This window comes from Typha angustifolia, chromosome 12 (genome assembly GCF_048772165.1).
Source record: "Typha angustifolia cultivar Huaian chromosome 12, ASM4877216v1, whole genome shotgun sequence".
NCBI classification, from domain to species: Eukaryota; Viridiplantae; Streptophyta; class Magnoliopsida; order Poales; family Typhaceae; genus Typha; species Typha angustifolia.
In genome coordinates this window covers 9,744,214-9,758,324 of record NC_133250.1, presented here as the reverse complement: position 1 = coordinate 9,758,324, position 14,111 = coordinate 9,744,214, and the positions used below count along the sequence as shown (strand labels likewise).

At 35.3% G+C, this 14,111-nt stretch overlaps 2 protein-coding genes across 2 annotated transcripts; both read left to right on the top strand.

The window, feature by feature from the left end:
- Nucleotides 1-888: 888 nt before the first annotated feature.
- LOC140772460 (polyamine oxidase 3-like) lies at nucleotides 889-5,575 on the top strand. The gene is made up of 10 exons (XM_073114542.1): nucleotides 889-1,291; nucleotides 2,584-2,696; nucleotides 2,807-2,895; nucleotides 3,006-3,119; nucleotides 3,310-3,397; nucleotides 3,484-3,569; nucleotides 3,656-3,758; nucleotides 3,890-3,987; nucleotides 4,070-4,499; nucleotides 4,974-5,575. Exons 1-10 carry the CDS (start codon nucleotides 1,279-1,281, stop codon nucleotides 5,292-5,294), a joined length of 1,455 nt encoding a protein of 484 aa, XP_072970643.1. The 5' UTR covers nucleotides 889-1,278; the 3' UTR covers nucleotides 5,295-5,575.
- Nucleotides 5,576-9,081: 3,506 nt separating this feature from the next.
- On the top strand, nucleotides 9,082-13,139 carry LOC140772269 (glycolate oxidase 3-like). The gene is made up of 11 exons (XM_073114253.1): nucleotides 9,082-9,229; nucleotides 9,862-9,986; nucleotides 10,272-10,318; nucleotides 10,708-10,785; nucleotides 11,111-11,235; nucleotides 11,715-11,781; nucleotides 11,869-11,931; nucleotides 12,189-12,240; nucleotides 12,336-12,454; nucleotides 12,685-12,789; nucleotides 12,945-13,139. The coding sequence occupies exons 1-11, from the start codon at nucleotides 9,093-9,095 to the stop codon at nucleotides 13,137-13,139; spliced, it is 1,113 nt and encodes a 370-aa protein (XP_072970354.1). The 5' UTR covers nucleotides 9,082-9,092.
- Nucleotides 13,140-14,111: the final 972 nt, after the last annotated feature.

Below are 14,111 nucleotides of genomic sequence, written 5' to 3'. Positions count from 1 at the left end.
CACCCTACTGGAAGCACCGGCCGGTGAGAATAAAGGCAATTGAGGAAGTTTTTGGAAACTTCTAGGAGGAGATCTACAATTAAAACAAATAATAAATTTCTTAATAGAGAAAAAAAAGGATTCTAAGATTCTTTTCCTTTTATTAGTATAGAAAAATTATTTAACCAATCAATATTGGATATGAGTGTGAGATTGATAAAAAATGAAGCATTAACCTGGTTCATAAGCCGTCGTTATCTAATTTGTAGAATATTTTGGAGAGAAATATTTTAGTTAATATCTAAAGTGACTCCGTGACGGTTAAAAATATACCTAGTGTATAATTTTTTTCTTATATAATAAAAATATATTTTTATATAATTTCTATGAAAAAGATAAAGTGAGTATATCAGGTAATTTGCTTCGTCAATAGTAATCCTCTCAGTAAATGAGCTTCTTTTAAATTTTAATAACTTTTCCCAATCAATAAAAAACAATAATAATATTACTAAATTATGTATTTTACTTGTCTTTTGTGTTATCGTCATTTAAATATATCTGCACTTACAAAATAAATGACTGACTTAATTTTACAAATCGAAAGTAGTATGAGCATTGTCTTTGTTTATCTTAAAATTTTAGTTCGTAACGAGTGACTCGAGCAAGGCATTGTTTTTATTTTTCTAAGAGAAATTATTTTCACTATATTGTTACAAATAAATAATTGAGAGACTAAAAAAAATAAAAAAGAAGTAAAGGGAGAAAAAAAAAATTCAAAGCCTAGAAATTAAGGTCAATTTTAAAAAATCCTAAATCTAAACGGTCACCATGTTGTTGATGAAAGATAAGCTCACCGAGGTGATTATAAACATGGAAAGAACCTATAAATAGAAGCCCAGACCAACGCGCCGACCTACTTCCGTCTATCCATCATCTTCTCTCTCTCTCTCTCTCCATTACTCGCTCTCTTCGCCTTCTCCATTCCAAGAAAAGTTACCTTTTTTTTTCCCCAATTCCAATCTCCCATCTCCCAATCTCGAATGGGATCCTCGGGATTCTTCGAACCCAACTAAAATCCAACCATTTCTCGCCCCGAATTCGTTGAGATCTCCCCGAGGCGATCGGAAAGGGTTTCCTCCGGATTCCGCATGAACTGGTTCGTCAATCTGGGGTTAAATTCGAATTCGAACCACTTCATCACCTGCCTCCTCATATTCGTCCTCCATTACTCGCCTCAATTGCCCCCTTCCATCTTGAATTCAAGGACTCGTGGCAACGGAGATTACCCAACTCACAGATATGGAGAATCGCAGTATGTTTTCGTTTTCGTTTTCTTGATCTTTATTGATTTCGCCGACTTTTTTGAGGTTTTAGTTCCGATCCAGATAAGATTTAGATTAAAAAAACTTTGGCACTTGGGTTCTTGGCCAATATCTTATTTTTTTGCTTTTGATCACGGAAGAGTTACGATTTGTGGTTGTTAGATGTGCACGTAGGTCGGATGATGTCACTTGATAGGGACATACTTATTCGGTCTGTATCTCATTATATTTATTCTGTCGGTAGGTATCGTGGGTTCCCGCAGGTTTGTATTATATTAGGATATGTTAGATTTGTGCAAATATATGTTAATACGTATACGCATACTTTTTTTTTCATAGATATTAGGTCAGAGATTTTTTTAATTCCACATGCATAAATATAGTAACAGTGAGCTATTTCTTGTCTTGGGCCTTCTCCTTGTCATTTACAGCTTAGTGGTGGTGTTGTAAAGCTTTTCATGAAAGTTGGTAGTATATGGAGTTATTAGTTTTACATGCCACTTTAATCACTGAAATCTTGTGAACAATCTTTCACAGCATACCTCTATTTGCATTACTTCTTTCGCCTCAGAGCTTTGACATAGCAGGTCAAATTGTTGTATTACTTTGTATATCTTATGGCTGTACCAGCTACCATTTGGGTATCTTTTTTGACAAGGTTGCTTACTTATGCACTTTACGTTTCTCTATTGATATTTGTTTGGTTAATGATGCCCTTTGTTTAGTACTGTTATTTCTTGATTTTGTTGCAGGACGTTTAGGTTGTTTCTATCCTTGTCCGATATTTTTTGCATATGTTCATCATCTTCTTTGCACCGCTTACGTTGAACACAAAGGAGTGTACTCTATAGTTATTTGTTATGATTTGTAGTCCATCTAGGATGTGGTAGCAACATTAAGAAATTTTTGGATATTTTATGTCTATGCTTCAATAGAATGCTTACTTTGCCCTGCTCTCTGCTCCTTTTACTGCTTTTCTGTTGCTTTGCAGCCATTGAAAAGTTTCCTTAGACATTACAAATGTCTAACAGTTAGAATCTTAAGGTCTATCCTATTTGGGGGCATTCCAAAGTTCAGCTAAAGCAAGGAAGAGGAATAAATAAAAATTTAAAAGCCACCGATCCTGCTAAGCATTTACTATTTGAAACCTTACCTTAGAAGCATACCTTCTGTAGAATAATTAGGACACTCCAATTCCAGTAACTAGCTCTCTTATCATCTTATTGAGCATTCACTTTTTTCTCTATTGAGCATTCACATTTGTCTGTTTCCTTCCATTCAGGTTCATATTCAGTAGAAGTTGAGGGGAAATCTCGCTCTCCTTCAGTCATTGTGATAGGCGGTGGCTTTGCAGGCATTGCCGCTGCTCATGCACTTAAAAATGCATCATTCCAGGTAATGGGTTTCTGATTTTCTTTTAGACTTCAGTTTTGATTGATCATTTTATCATATATGTTGGGTGAATTTATTTCTGCCTCATGTCACTTAAGGGATATGTTTCTCAGGTTGTTTTGCTGGAGTCACGAGATAGAATAGGTGGGCGAGTTTATACCGACTGCTCTTTTGGCTTTCCCATTGACCTCGGTGCATCCTGGTGAGCCTCAGGCATTTTATTCTGTAGCATTTCATTTGTAACCATGTGCCATCTACATTTAGGATTCTCTTAACTATTTAATGTTCCTTTGGATTTCTGCCTTGTCTTAGGTTTCATGGTGCATGTGAAGAGAATCCCTTGGCACCTTTGATAGGAAGACTGGGGCTTCCGCTATACCGCACGAGTGGCGATAACTCTGTATTGTTTGATCATGACTTGGAGAGGTAAAGCTTATATTTAATCTTTCTGACTGTTTCCTGTTAGACCTTGTCCTTTTCTTGAATTGTAATATTTTCATAAAGTAGTTATTATCACGAAGCACCATGCTTTAATTATAATTGCAGTCTTGACAATAGAGACTGTAAAAGATGGTCTACTTATTGCTTGCTTGTCAATATTTTGACTTTTGTTCAGCTATGCTCTCTTTGACACCAATGGGCATCAAGTCCCTCAAGAACTAGTCCAAAAGGTTGGAGAGGTGTTCGAAACTATATTAAAGGAGGTAGGTTTTTTTTTCAGTATACAATTTGTAAATTGTTTAGAGACCTTAATTTTATCGGTGTTTGATAAGGTGATTTAAATTTACAGACAGATAAATTGAGGGATGAACATACTGAAGACATGTCTATAGCACAGGCTATTTCAATTGTTCTGGATAGGCGTCCTGATTTAAGGTTTTGAAAACATCAAGCACATCTTTTTTGCATCTTTTGTTTGAGAAATCTAAGCTTTTATATTACATGGGTTTTCCTATTCACAGGCAAGAAGGCCTTGCTAATGATGTACTTCAGTGGTACCTGTGTCGAATGGAAGGTTGGTTTGCTACAGATGCAGATAATATCTCAGTTAAATGTTGGGACAAGGTAGGAAAAACCTGTCAAAAAGCTTGAATAATAATGAATGTGTTAATGACAATTTGGTTATTTTTGCATATTTTTATTTTTCTTTCATGCAATGCACTGTGCCGCCAAATTAATCTATCATATTAGTGCAGGAAGTGCTGCTTCCTGGAGGTCATGCCCTAATGGTTCGTGGATATCGTCCCATCATATATACTCTTGCTAAAGGCGTCGATATTCGACTCCGTCATCGGTCTGTGCTTATTTTCTTTCCACTTGGTTAACAGTGAATTATGCTCTATTCTTGTGATTTATTGATCTGAAATGTTTTTCAGAGTTACGAAAGTTGTCCGCCACAAGAATGGAATAGAAGTTACTGTGGACAGTGGCAAAACATTTTGTGCAGATGCTGCTGTCATAACTGTGCCTTTAGGGGTTCTGAAATCAGGCTGCATCAAGTTTGAGCCAAGGCTACCAAAGTGGAAGGAAGAAGCAATTAATGATATTGCAATTGGAACAGAGAACAAAATAGCCTTGCATTTTGACAAGGTTTTCTGGCCAAATGTGGAGTTCATAGGAGTAGTTTCGTCTACTTCATATGGTTGCAGCTATTTTCTTAATCTTCATAAGGCAACAGGCCATCCTGTTCTTGTTTACATGCCTGCAGGTCGCCTGGCTCATGACATTGAAAAGATGTCAGACGAAGCTGCAGCTAAATTTGCCTTCTCGCAATTGAAAGAGATTCTCCCGGATGCATCTGAGCCGGTGCGTTTTTGTTTCCTTTTTCTGTAACAGAGTAGTTGATTTGCATATACAAACACCTTGCTGCAAACTCATGCACTTGCATATGAAATATGTTCATCTGTTTTTTCCCGGCTTCTGCCTGTCTGTTATTCCTATGTAGCTATTAACTATAGAACTCACGTTGCATAGGTAAAGTGTTTCCTAAAGCAACACAATTGTCATATATAAGCAAATGTTGCTTATTTTGATATCCTGAAGAAATGCCATTTAAAAGCTCAGTTTTTCTGGCTGTTTTTATTAAAATGCAGTAAGGTAGTTCTTGATGGGGAGAGGATTTCACATTTATCTGCTCTTACAATAAGATGATTATTAATATGAACTAAGATGATTCTAAACTAGTAGCCTTCTTATTTGACAAGTCACAGTATCACTTCTCTGTTGTTATAAGGCCTATTTCATATGAAAATTTACTTAACCTTTTCATATGGTTTGCAGATTCAGTATCTAGTCTCACATTGGGGATCAGATGAGAATTCGCTTGGGTCCTACACCTACGATGCCGTCGGCCGGTCACACGATCTTTTTGAGAGGCTACGAGTCCCTGTCGACAACCTTTTCTTCGCAGGGGAAGCCACGAGTATAAAATTCACCGGCACTGTCCATGGTGCCTTCTCCACCGGGCTGATGGCGGCCGAAGAATGCCGAATGCGAGTTTTAGAGAAATACGGGAATCTCAACATGTCGGAAATGCTCCAACCAGTAATTGGTGAAGAGATGTCCTCACTCTCCATTCCTCTGTTGATCTCCCGAATGTAATTTTCGGGAGAAAGAAAGAAACTTGGTAAACAATCGCTCATGTTCACATCTAGATAAGGCATGAGTGCGACTATTTATAGATGTTTTATAAGTGTTTTTAGTGTGACTTTAAATAAATCTAGTTTGAACAACATGTGCTTGTTCAAGCTTAACTACATGTATCTATATAAATTTGGCAAACTTAAGAACTAGTTCAAAATTACTTATGAACATTCATATTACGATAAAGTCAAAATATGTTTTATTCTAATTTTTATTAGAGAAAAACTTTGAGTTCTTAATTTTTTTTTCTATGAAAGGAGAAAGTTATGAAATCATAGCTACTACATTCAAGATCCTGATGTCATATTATTTAATTTTAGTTCCTGGATGATGAGAGAGAAACTAAAGGTTAATATTAAATTATTTGTCTTTTGAATAACGGTTGGGTACCGTTGGGAGGAAACCATTCATGGCTGCTAGAATTCTATTCAACTTCGGAATTCGGACTCCAAATAATAGTGAGAGAGATCGAAGAGACCTCTGCCTCTACAAATATATATATATATAACTTTACATCACATCAAATATGGTTATTATATACTATTAATTTATAATTAAACATCATAATAATTTAACAAAATAAGTATAACTATACTAGCATAGGAATTATTTCACGAATGAATGCCACATGCAGTAAAAGATAATTCTATTTTGCAAAGAAAACATAAGGAATGGTTGGATTTTTTTTATTATTACTGAGGACAAGTATCTTAATGCATATGTAAATAAATTCATTAAATGCAAATTTTGTTCTTTACCCAATTCCCAATTAGAATATTTATTGAATCGTGTTTTGCATGTCTTATCTTAGTTGGTTTGGGATTGTGGTTTCATTGCCATTTTGGCTTCTAACATCATTAGAGCTTCACTCATCCAGAGTTTAATCCTCTTTGGTATAAGAGAATCATTATATATAAAAAGCTTTGATATTGTACCTACACAAGACTTTATGTTGTGTTTGACCTTCAGAATATATAATTTGATAATATCCATAAAATCTAATAATACTACTTGATACTTCTATATTTATCAACTGTCCCTTCGACTGGTTCTAACGTGATAATGGTGTGTGTGTGTATATATATATATATATGGTAGCTGAGATATATAGCATTTTGCTGCAACGTAAACCTAATAATTGATCTACTTGTTGGTTTATAGTTTTTATTTATGCTTGAAAAACTTATATATTAACTTAATAAGAGCTGCAAGCTTGAAGCTTTTCATGGTTACTGTATGTGTAGTTTTCCACTGTTGATCTAATTTCGAAGAAAATATAGACGAACAACGTGTCGAAAACTAAATATAGATTTTGATATTTTTAATGTGAGACTTTGCATCATCAAAGCATTAACAATTAGATGAGTGATCAAATTTAGTTTAAATCTAACTACTTTAGTTGTGCCTGCTACCTAATAATACAGCAGTGTAGGTAGCACAAGTGACAGCAATGAAGACAAGTCAAAGATTACATGCTAATAATCTAACAATATTAATCTCTGCCATGCATGAGGCAGAAAGTTTCAATTTTGATACCGATGCAAACCTATTTTTATATATTTTCTTTTCTTTTCTTTTTCATGTTCAGCATTACCCTTTAATATGACAGTAACCATGACCCATTCAGATTCAGAGATAGCTGAGTATTTTAGATGGTTGGTTGGAATTTTTATAGATTTTTGGAGCTCTCAATACCATGCATGCAAGATGATAAATACAAATGGAAGATTATTTTGATTAGAATGCAAAGCCTTGAATGATAAGCTGCAAAGATTGAAAGCAAAGAAGTGGTGAAATCTTTACAAGAAAAGAGGCAAAAGAAGTATAAGTTTCCAGGAGATTGACATATATATATTTATATATATATCTTCTGAATGATTTGGATGGATGTGTTAACCAGACTGCATAAAGATGTTAATCTCTTATTAGGTTTTGTATTCATGTCATTATCTTAATCAATATTCACACTCTATTATTGGAAGAGGGATTCAACCTGTGCAAGTTATCTTTACATAAACTCTATAAAGTTTACCAAGCTAAAACTCTTGAATTATTATTCATTTTTATATAGACTGTTTTATTTATTTTTCATGATATATTAACTCTTTTAACTATGTAAGCCCTTGGTTTTTTAGTTAAAAAATCTTACTTGATTATTATGTGATCAATTTTAGACTCCCTTGGATGATTTTATTGAAAGAGATAAAAGTTGAACATAAGATATTATATAATTAAGAGAGTTAAAATATCATGACAAATAAATAAGAAAAGAATATAGATATGAAAGTAATTATAGCTGGGAGAGTTTAGATGTAATTAATCCTTAAAAAATAGATTCAAATGAAGTCAAGTCTCCAACTTTAGATATTGGATTAGTTGATCTTATCTCTCTCAGATGCTCCATATGGAAGTACTATAAATCGACTTGGATGAGATTTAAATGATAAAATAAAAAATCCAATAGAAGTCTCATAAAAATATGTAACAAATACAACTATACAAGTGGCCTTTGAATCTTTGATAGAGAAAATTATTTCAAGTTTTCTTCTTTAGTTATTGGTTGAGTTGATACTTATTTATCCCTCATGCTCCATAGGAAGTATAATAATTAGAATTAGATAAGATTAATTGATAAGAAAAATAATATAAGTCTTTTATTATGATCACCTTATAATTTGGAGGTAGGATTAGAGTTCGACAAAACCGATCAAGCTATCCAAAAATAATTTAAATAAACATAAAAAAATCTACACCTTATTATAAATAATAATAATTTTTTTATTATAGACTCAAAATGTTAAGCCACTCTCTAATTTAATTATTGTTATGATAGGGATTATAAGAGTGGAGTTACTTAGATTGAGTTAAGTTGAGTCTAGTTAATTAATTTAATTTTTTTAAATTAAAATAAAATGAATAATTTACACGTGTAAACTTAATACGACGGATTATATAATATCTTTTATATTATACTAGAGGAAGTAGATAACCATAATCAAGGAAATATAATATTATTTTGAGATGGATCATAAAAAGGGAGGCTTTTGTTTGTAATGTTTATAATTTTCTCAGCAACAACAGCAAGCAAACAAACAAAAAAGAAGCAGTGGGATTTAGCCTTTGATCGACCAAATTAGAATAAGTTCAAATGGATTGATAGCAGTTGGATGATTGGATCAATTGGACAACAGAGAATCTCGTTCCCCTTCCACACTTCCTCTAATAAATTTCTCTGATTAAAAAAAGAAATGCCAAGGTTTTAGCTACTATTCTGGGTTTATTGCCAACTCAACTCACAGACCCATAAGACGACACACTCCCCTCTCCATAAAATGCAGCTCATTGCTTAACACTTTGGTCCATCCACGCAGTCCCTCCACCTCTGCAGAGTTCGTCACCTCCAACTCTCTTCTCCTCCTCGTAAGTTCTCTTCTCTTTCATGGGTCCTTCTATTTTGCTAGAAATGCTGTGTGTTCAGCTATATTTCGATGCTATCTTTGATGGGTTTTGGCTGAAAAATCATCTGTGGTTGTTCATACGTTTGATCAGAAGGTGATGGTAAACTTTTGGTTATGCTTGTACATTTGTTGCCAAAGTATAAGTAATCTTTGTTGGTATAGAGTGTTTCGCTTGTAGATATCGTACTAAAGTTATGGTGTGGTTGATGAGATTCTTGAATACTGGATTCTATAATTCTAGGTTATGGATTTTGTGACGTTTATGGGCATTGGATATATAGGGCATATCAATAACAAGATGGAGATTACTAATGTTTCGGAGTACGAGGCACTTGCGAAGCAGAGGCTGCCGAAGATGGTCTACGACTACTATTCATCAGGTGCAGAGGATGAATGGAGCCTCAAGGAGAACAGGGAAGCCTTCTCAAGGATCCTGTAAGGGTTTTTTTTTCTTCCATTTATCTACCTATAGCAGTCTCTTTGATATTTCTTTGAAAGTGTTAGCATTGTGATTCTAAGATTAGCTAAATTCGGCTATTGTATGGTATTCATACATTTGATATGACCCAGATACATTATTGTTCATGTTGATTTGAGAGTTTCAGAAACTTCGAATTGTTTATCTTATGCCACACATAATTTATGATAGAGGCCTACTTGATTCAAGAAAAATTCAGATGATGCTAAAGTGGGCCTCATATTGGACTAATGAAATAACTTATCTAGAAAGCTGGAGTACAAGAAAAAGGGAGTTAAAGGTGGATTAATGGTCTGAAAGGTCAAAATTGACGTTGGATGCACGTACAACATAACAGTAATTGTTGTGAAGAAACATTCTGATTTTTTTAATGATAGTAGAGAAACAGAATCATCTATTTACTTTGATGAAGAATTCATTGATTTATCTAATATATGTAGGACTCTACATAATTGAGATGGATATTCTTGTGGTAAAACAATCCATCTCTTTGAGTAAATGTTATAATTGTTAGATATGATGTCTCATTGTCGGAAATGTGCAGCTTGCAATTCAATTCACTTACTTGATTTCTATGGTTCAATACTAGGTTTCGGCCCCGTGTGCTTATTGATGTGTCTAATATTGATATGAGCACCACCGTTCTGGGATTCAAGATATCCATGCCTATAATGATTGCTCCCTCGGCCATGCAGAAAATGGCACATCCTGAAGGTTTGTCCTGATGGTATTGCTTTTCTCATTTCAGAGAAATTATAGTGAATCATGTTGTAACACCCATACGGCCCTTAAGCTAACACTTAAATTGATTGATCATGCATTTGTTTAAAACAAAGCTTCAAAAATCAAAATATGAATAACTAGTTCGACCTTCCTTTTTTGTGTCTAAGAAATTCAGATATTTCCATCAATTTTTCTATGAAACAATTGTGTTAGCTCTTTGTATCAGGTAGTATCTTGTAAAGTACTCTCTCATATGGAAAATTGTCTAAAATGCAGGGGAGCTGGCCACAGCAAGGGCAGCATCGGCAGCTGAGACTATAATGGTTTGTCTCTCTTATTCATTTCATGGTACATGAGTTGAAAGTTAGCCCACAAAGGCACAAACAGAAGCGCTATGAAGCTCATATAAGATCAAAGTTGTCTTTTTTCTTCTCTTCAGCATCTTTTTAAATCTGCTTGAGGAAAACCTAGCTACAAATGATTATGTTATTGTATCTATCTTTTTTCATTATCTAACTGCAGCATATGAAGTCCACTGTATTATACCTTTAAAAGTGTTCCAAATCTCAGATGATGTAGAAGTACACCCAAGAAATTGTATTGCGGCAGCTTCCTCTGTGTCATTCTTTGTTTGTCTCTGTAATATTTCAGTATATTTTGTTTAAATAATTTCCTTCAGTGTTTCTCAGTGCACTTGTTTGTTTACTTCCAGACATTGTCATCATGGTCTACTTGCAGCGTGGAAGAGGTTAATTCAACGGGGCCAGGAATTCGCTTCTTCCAGCTTTATGTAAATATTCTGTTAACCTGCTCCATTGACAGACATGTTTCCTATGTAGGGCTGCAAATGACTGCCTCAATTTTAATTTGAGCTAGTCTGAACTGATCTTTTATTATCTGAAAAGCACTTAACTGGCTTTTCTATGAGATTAGCCTCAGATTACTGACTCGACTTGGCTGTTTTAGTTAATATAATCAGACAGAAGCAAATCACAAAAAGAAGAGTTTGGGTTGTTAATAAACAGTTTCATTCATTTGCAGCCCTATTTGTATATTTTGTTAGGAGAGCTTATTTTGCATGAGTTCCACTCAAATCACATTTCTCTTCATGTTAGGTCTACAAGGACAGGAGCATAGTTAGGCAACTGCTCAGAAGAGCTGAAAGAGCTGGTTTCAAGGCAATCGCTCTCACAGTAGATACTCCAAAACTTGGCCGTAGGGAAGCAGACATCAAAAATAGGTAGGCCTAATAAATTCATCCATCGACATATACCAGTGATCTGCAAATAGTCTTGCTGATAACTCTGTTGCTAAGTAGGTTTCTTTATCTATATACACATTCTACAGTACATTACATAAAAAAACTTATATCTTAGAAATCTAGATTATTTTTCCTTCCAGAGAGACCACATGATAGTAGAAAGTACAAAAATCAAACACAATTCCAAGACCAGCTTCCCTATATTTGTCCAAAGCCTCAATCGTAGAACTTTTCAGTCTTTTCTATAGTAAGACTTAAGGGTCTAAATTCAGCATCATATCCTCTTCTTCTTTAGCCTGCCTCAAGTGATCAGTCCATTGGCATAAGCTATACTATCCAGAAGAAATGGTGAAAGTCAAATTCTGTATTTAATTCAAAATATTTTCTTAATTGTGTCTAAATCTACAAGAAATTTTCTTCTTTCAGAATCGAATTATCATATATCTTACCTATCGCAGATTCACTTTACCTCCATCTTTGACACTGAAGAACTTTGAGGATCTAGATCTTGGCAAGATGGATAAGGTTAATAGAGACTGATTCACTTTTCTGTACTCCTCCGACCTGAATTCTTTCTATTGTAGTTATTCATATACGTATGTCATGCTGCAGACAAATGATTCCGGCCTGGCTGCCTATGTTGCCGGTCAAGTTGACTGCTCTCTGTCGTGGAAGGTATATTTATTACTTAAACTGACTGGTAGAAATTTAAATATCAACAGAAGTATGCAAACCTCTATAATTATCACAGCAAGGAATCTGTTTATGTTTTCAAAATAATATGGCTTCAAGTGCTACAGGAAGTTCCTTACAATGTAAATACAGATATAATGATGGTGAGAAACACAAATATGATATAGTTATCCTTCTGAAATTTATTTTCGCCATGTCGATGAACGTACATTTCTAATATGGCAACTTATATTGAGCAGGATGTCGAATGGCTGCAGACAGTTACTTCATTGCCAATTGTAGTGAAAGGAGTTTTGGTAACCATTCAGATTCTAAAACAAATCAGATTGTGTTGAGCTGAGGAATTATCTTTTTCCTATACATTGGCAGTCTAACGAATGACCTAATTCTCACTACACATGCAGCAAGATTGGCCATCGAGGCTGGGGCTGCTGGTATCATTGTGTCCAATCATGGAGCTCGCCAGCTAGATTATGTTCCCGCAACTATCAGCTGTCTGGAAGAGGTATACAACTTCTACAGAATTGCTGCACAACTATGCATTATATAATGAAGAATCTCCATTCCATCTAAGAATCTAACATCCAGCAGTTTACAAAGTCATAGATGCTATTTACTTTGTCTATTGGAATTATTAACTGTTAGTTTTGTATTCATGGATAAGTTGGTAACTACGACTACCGTTATTTATGTTATTAATACGTATGTACTGATCTAGATGTTCTCTGAATTCAGGTTATCAAAGGAGCGCAGGGACGTGTCCCTGTCTTCCTAGATGGCGGGGTTCGCCGTGGCACAGATGTTTTCAAGGCATTAGCTTTGGGGGCTTCTGGAGTATTTGTAAGTAGGAAAAATATATCTAGTTTTCAACATCATGTTCTAGTAAGCCTTGACATTACTGCTGCAAAATCTAGTAGTATCATGCTCTTATATTTTCTTCTCCTTCAAGCAGTCTTCTCAATTCTGTCAAGCTTATATCATAGTCTCAATCTCAGATCGGACGGCCTGTTCTGTTCTCATTGGCCGTGGACGGTGAGGCTGGTGTGAGGAAGATGCTCCAGATGCTTCGCGATGAGTTAGAGCTTACAATGGCACTGAGTGGTTGCACCTCCCTGAAAGAGATCACGCGCAATCACGTCGTCACCGAGGCTGACAAGTATCGCCTCTCTTGGTTGAGTTCACAAATCTAGAAGAGTGCTTATTCTTATTACTTTCAGTTAATGTCTGCAAATAAGTTGGAAGAACTCAGTATCTTCTCTGCTTTGCTCTAGCAGTATATTAGTAAGTACTTGGAGTATTTCAAATTATCCTCTGAAATAAAAGTTAATGGTTCTAATGATTATAATGTAGATAGTTTGATGAGCATATTTATCTGATGGTTCTAATGGATATTTATCTTAAATACAGAGCCATTAAAACTCTAATTTTTAGCCAAAATACTAAATCATCTAATGTAAGCCTCAAGTCTTATATGTCACCGAACTATCTCTAAATTAAAACGCTACGGAGACATTTGCTCCAAGCAGTCGCATCACCGAGTAGTTCTTCTAAATTAATCACACCACCGAGATTGATAGCCGAGCCATTAATCAAGCCACCAACTACTAAACAATAATTGGTTAAGGTAGAATTAGCATTTGATTGGAGTTTAGGTAGTGGATGAAGCCCTAGCTGCTGGAATTTTCGACAGCCCAAGTTTAGAAGAAAATTGCACCTTGAGAGAGCCAATAGTAGAATCAGTCTCTATCAACCTTAAATATCCATGCACAAGCAACTTGACAAGACAAGGTGGCCGGGATGGAGGAGGCTATGGATCCCTGTGCTTGGGTTCAAGAAGAAGCATGTTGTCAATGGCTGGAAGCTTTACTTCGGTGCAGGCAGTGCTCACTACTATTCCTCGACGTCATATCACCATAGCTACTAGATCGTTCATCTGGAAGACGGCGGCGGATCGTCGACGCCTCCACCTCCTGAGCTGGGATTCCATCACGAAGCCCAGAGCAGACGATGACCAATTCCTTCAACGTGGGGCCTAAGGTGGAGGAGCTTCTAAATAGCAAAAGCATGGGACGTGGGTGGGAGGGTGGAAAATTTGGTGACCAATAGATTCCACAGTTATAATAAGTGATGGATGTTATATCCATATCTCATACTTTTATATA

What these genes read in the sequence shown, in the direction of transcription:
- LOC140772460 (XM_073114542.1), top strand. An exon ending in TCGAAACTATATTAAAGGAG is followed by an intron (nt 3,398 to 3,483) that starts GTAGGTTTTTTT and finishes TTAAATTTACAG; the next exon opens with ACAGATAAATTGAGGGATGA. An exon ending in GATAGGCGTCCTGATTTAAG is followed by an intron (nt 3,570 to 3,655) that starts GTTTTGAAAACA and finishes TCCTATTCACAG; the next exon opens with GCAAGAAGGCCTTGCTAATG.
- LOC140772269 (XM_073114253.1), top strand. Translation starts at nt 9,093, where the DNA reads ATGGAGATTACTAATGTTTCGGAGTACGAGGCACTTGCGAAGCAGAGG. An exon ending in ATCTTGGCAAGATGGATAAG is followed by an intron (nt 11,782 to 11,868) that starts GTTAATAGAGAC and finishes GTCATGCTGCAG; the next exon opens with ACAAATGATTCCGGCCTGGC. An exon ending in TGGGGGCTTCTGGAGTATTT is followed by an intron (nt 12,790 to 12,944) that starts GTAAGTAGGAAA and finishes TCTCAATCTCAG; the next exon opens with ATCGGACGGCCTGTTCTGTT.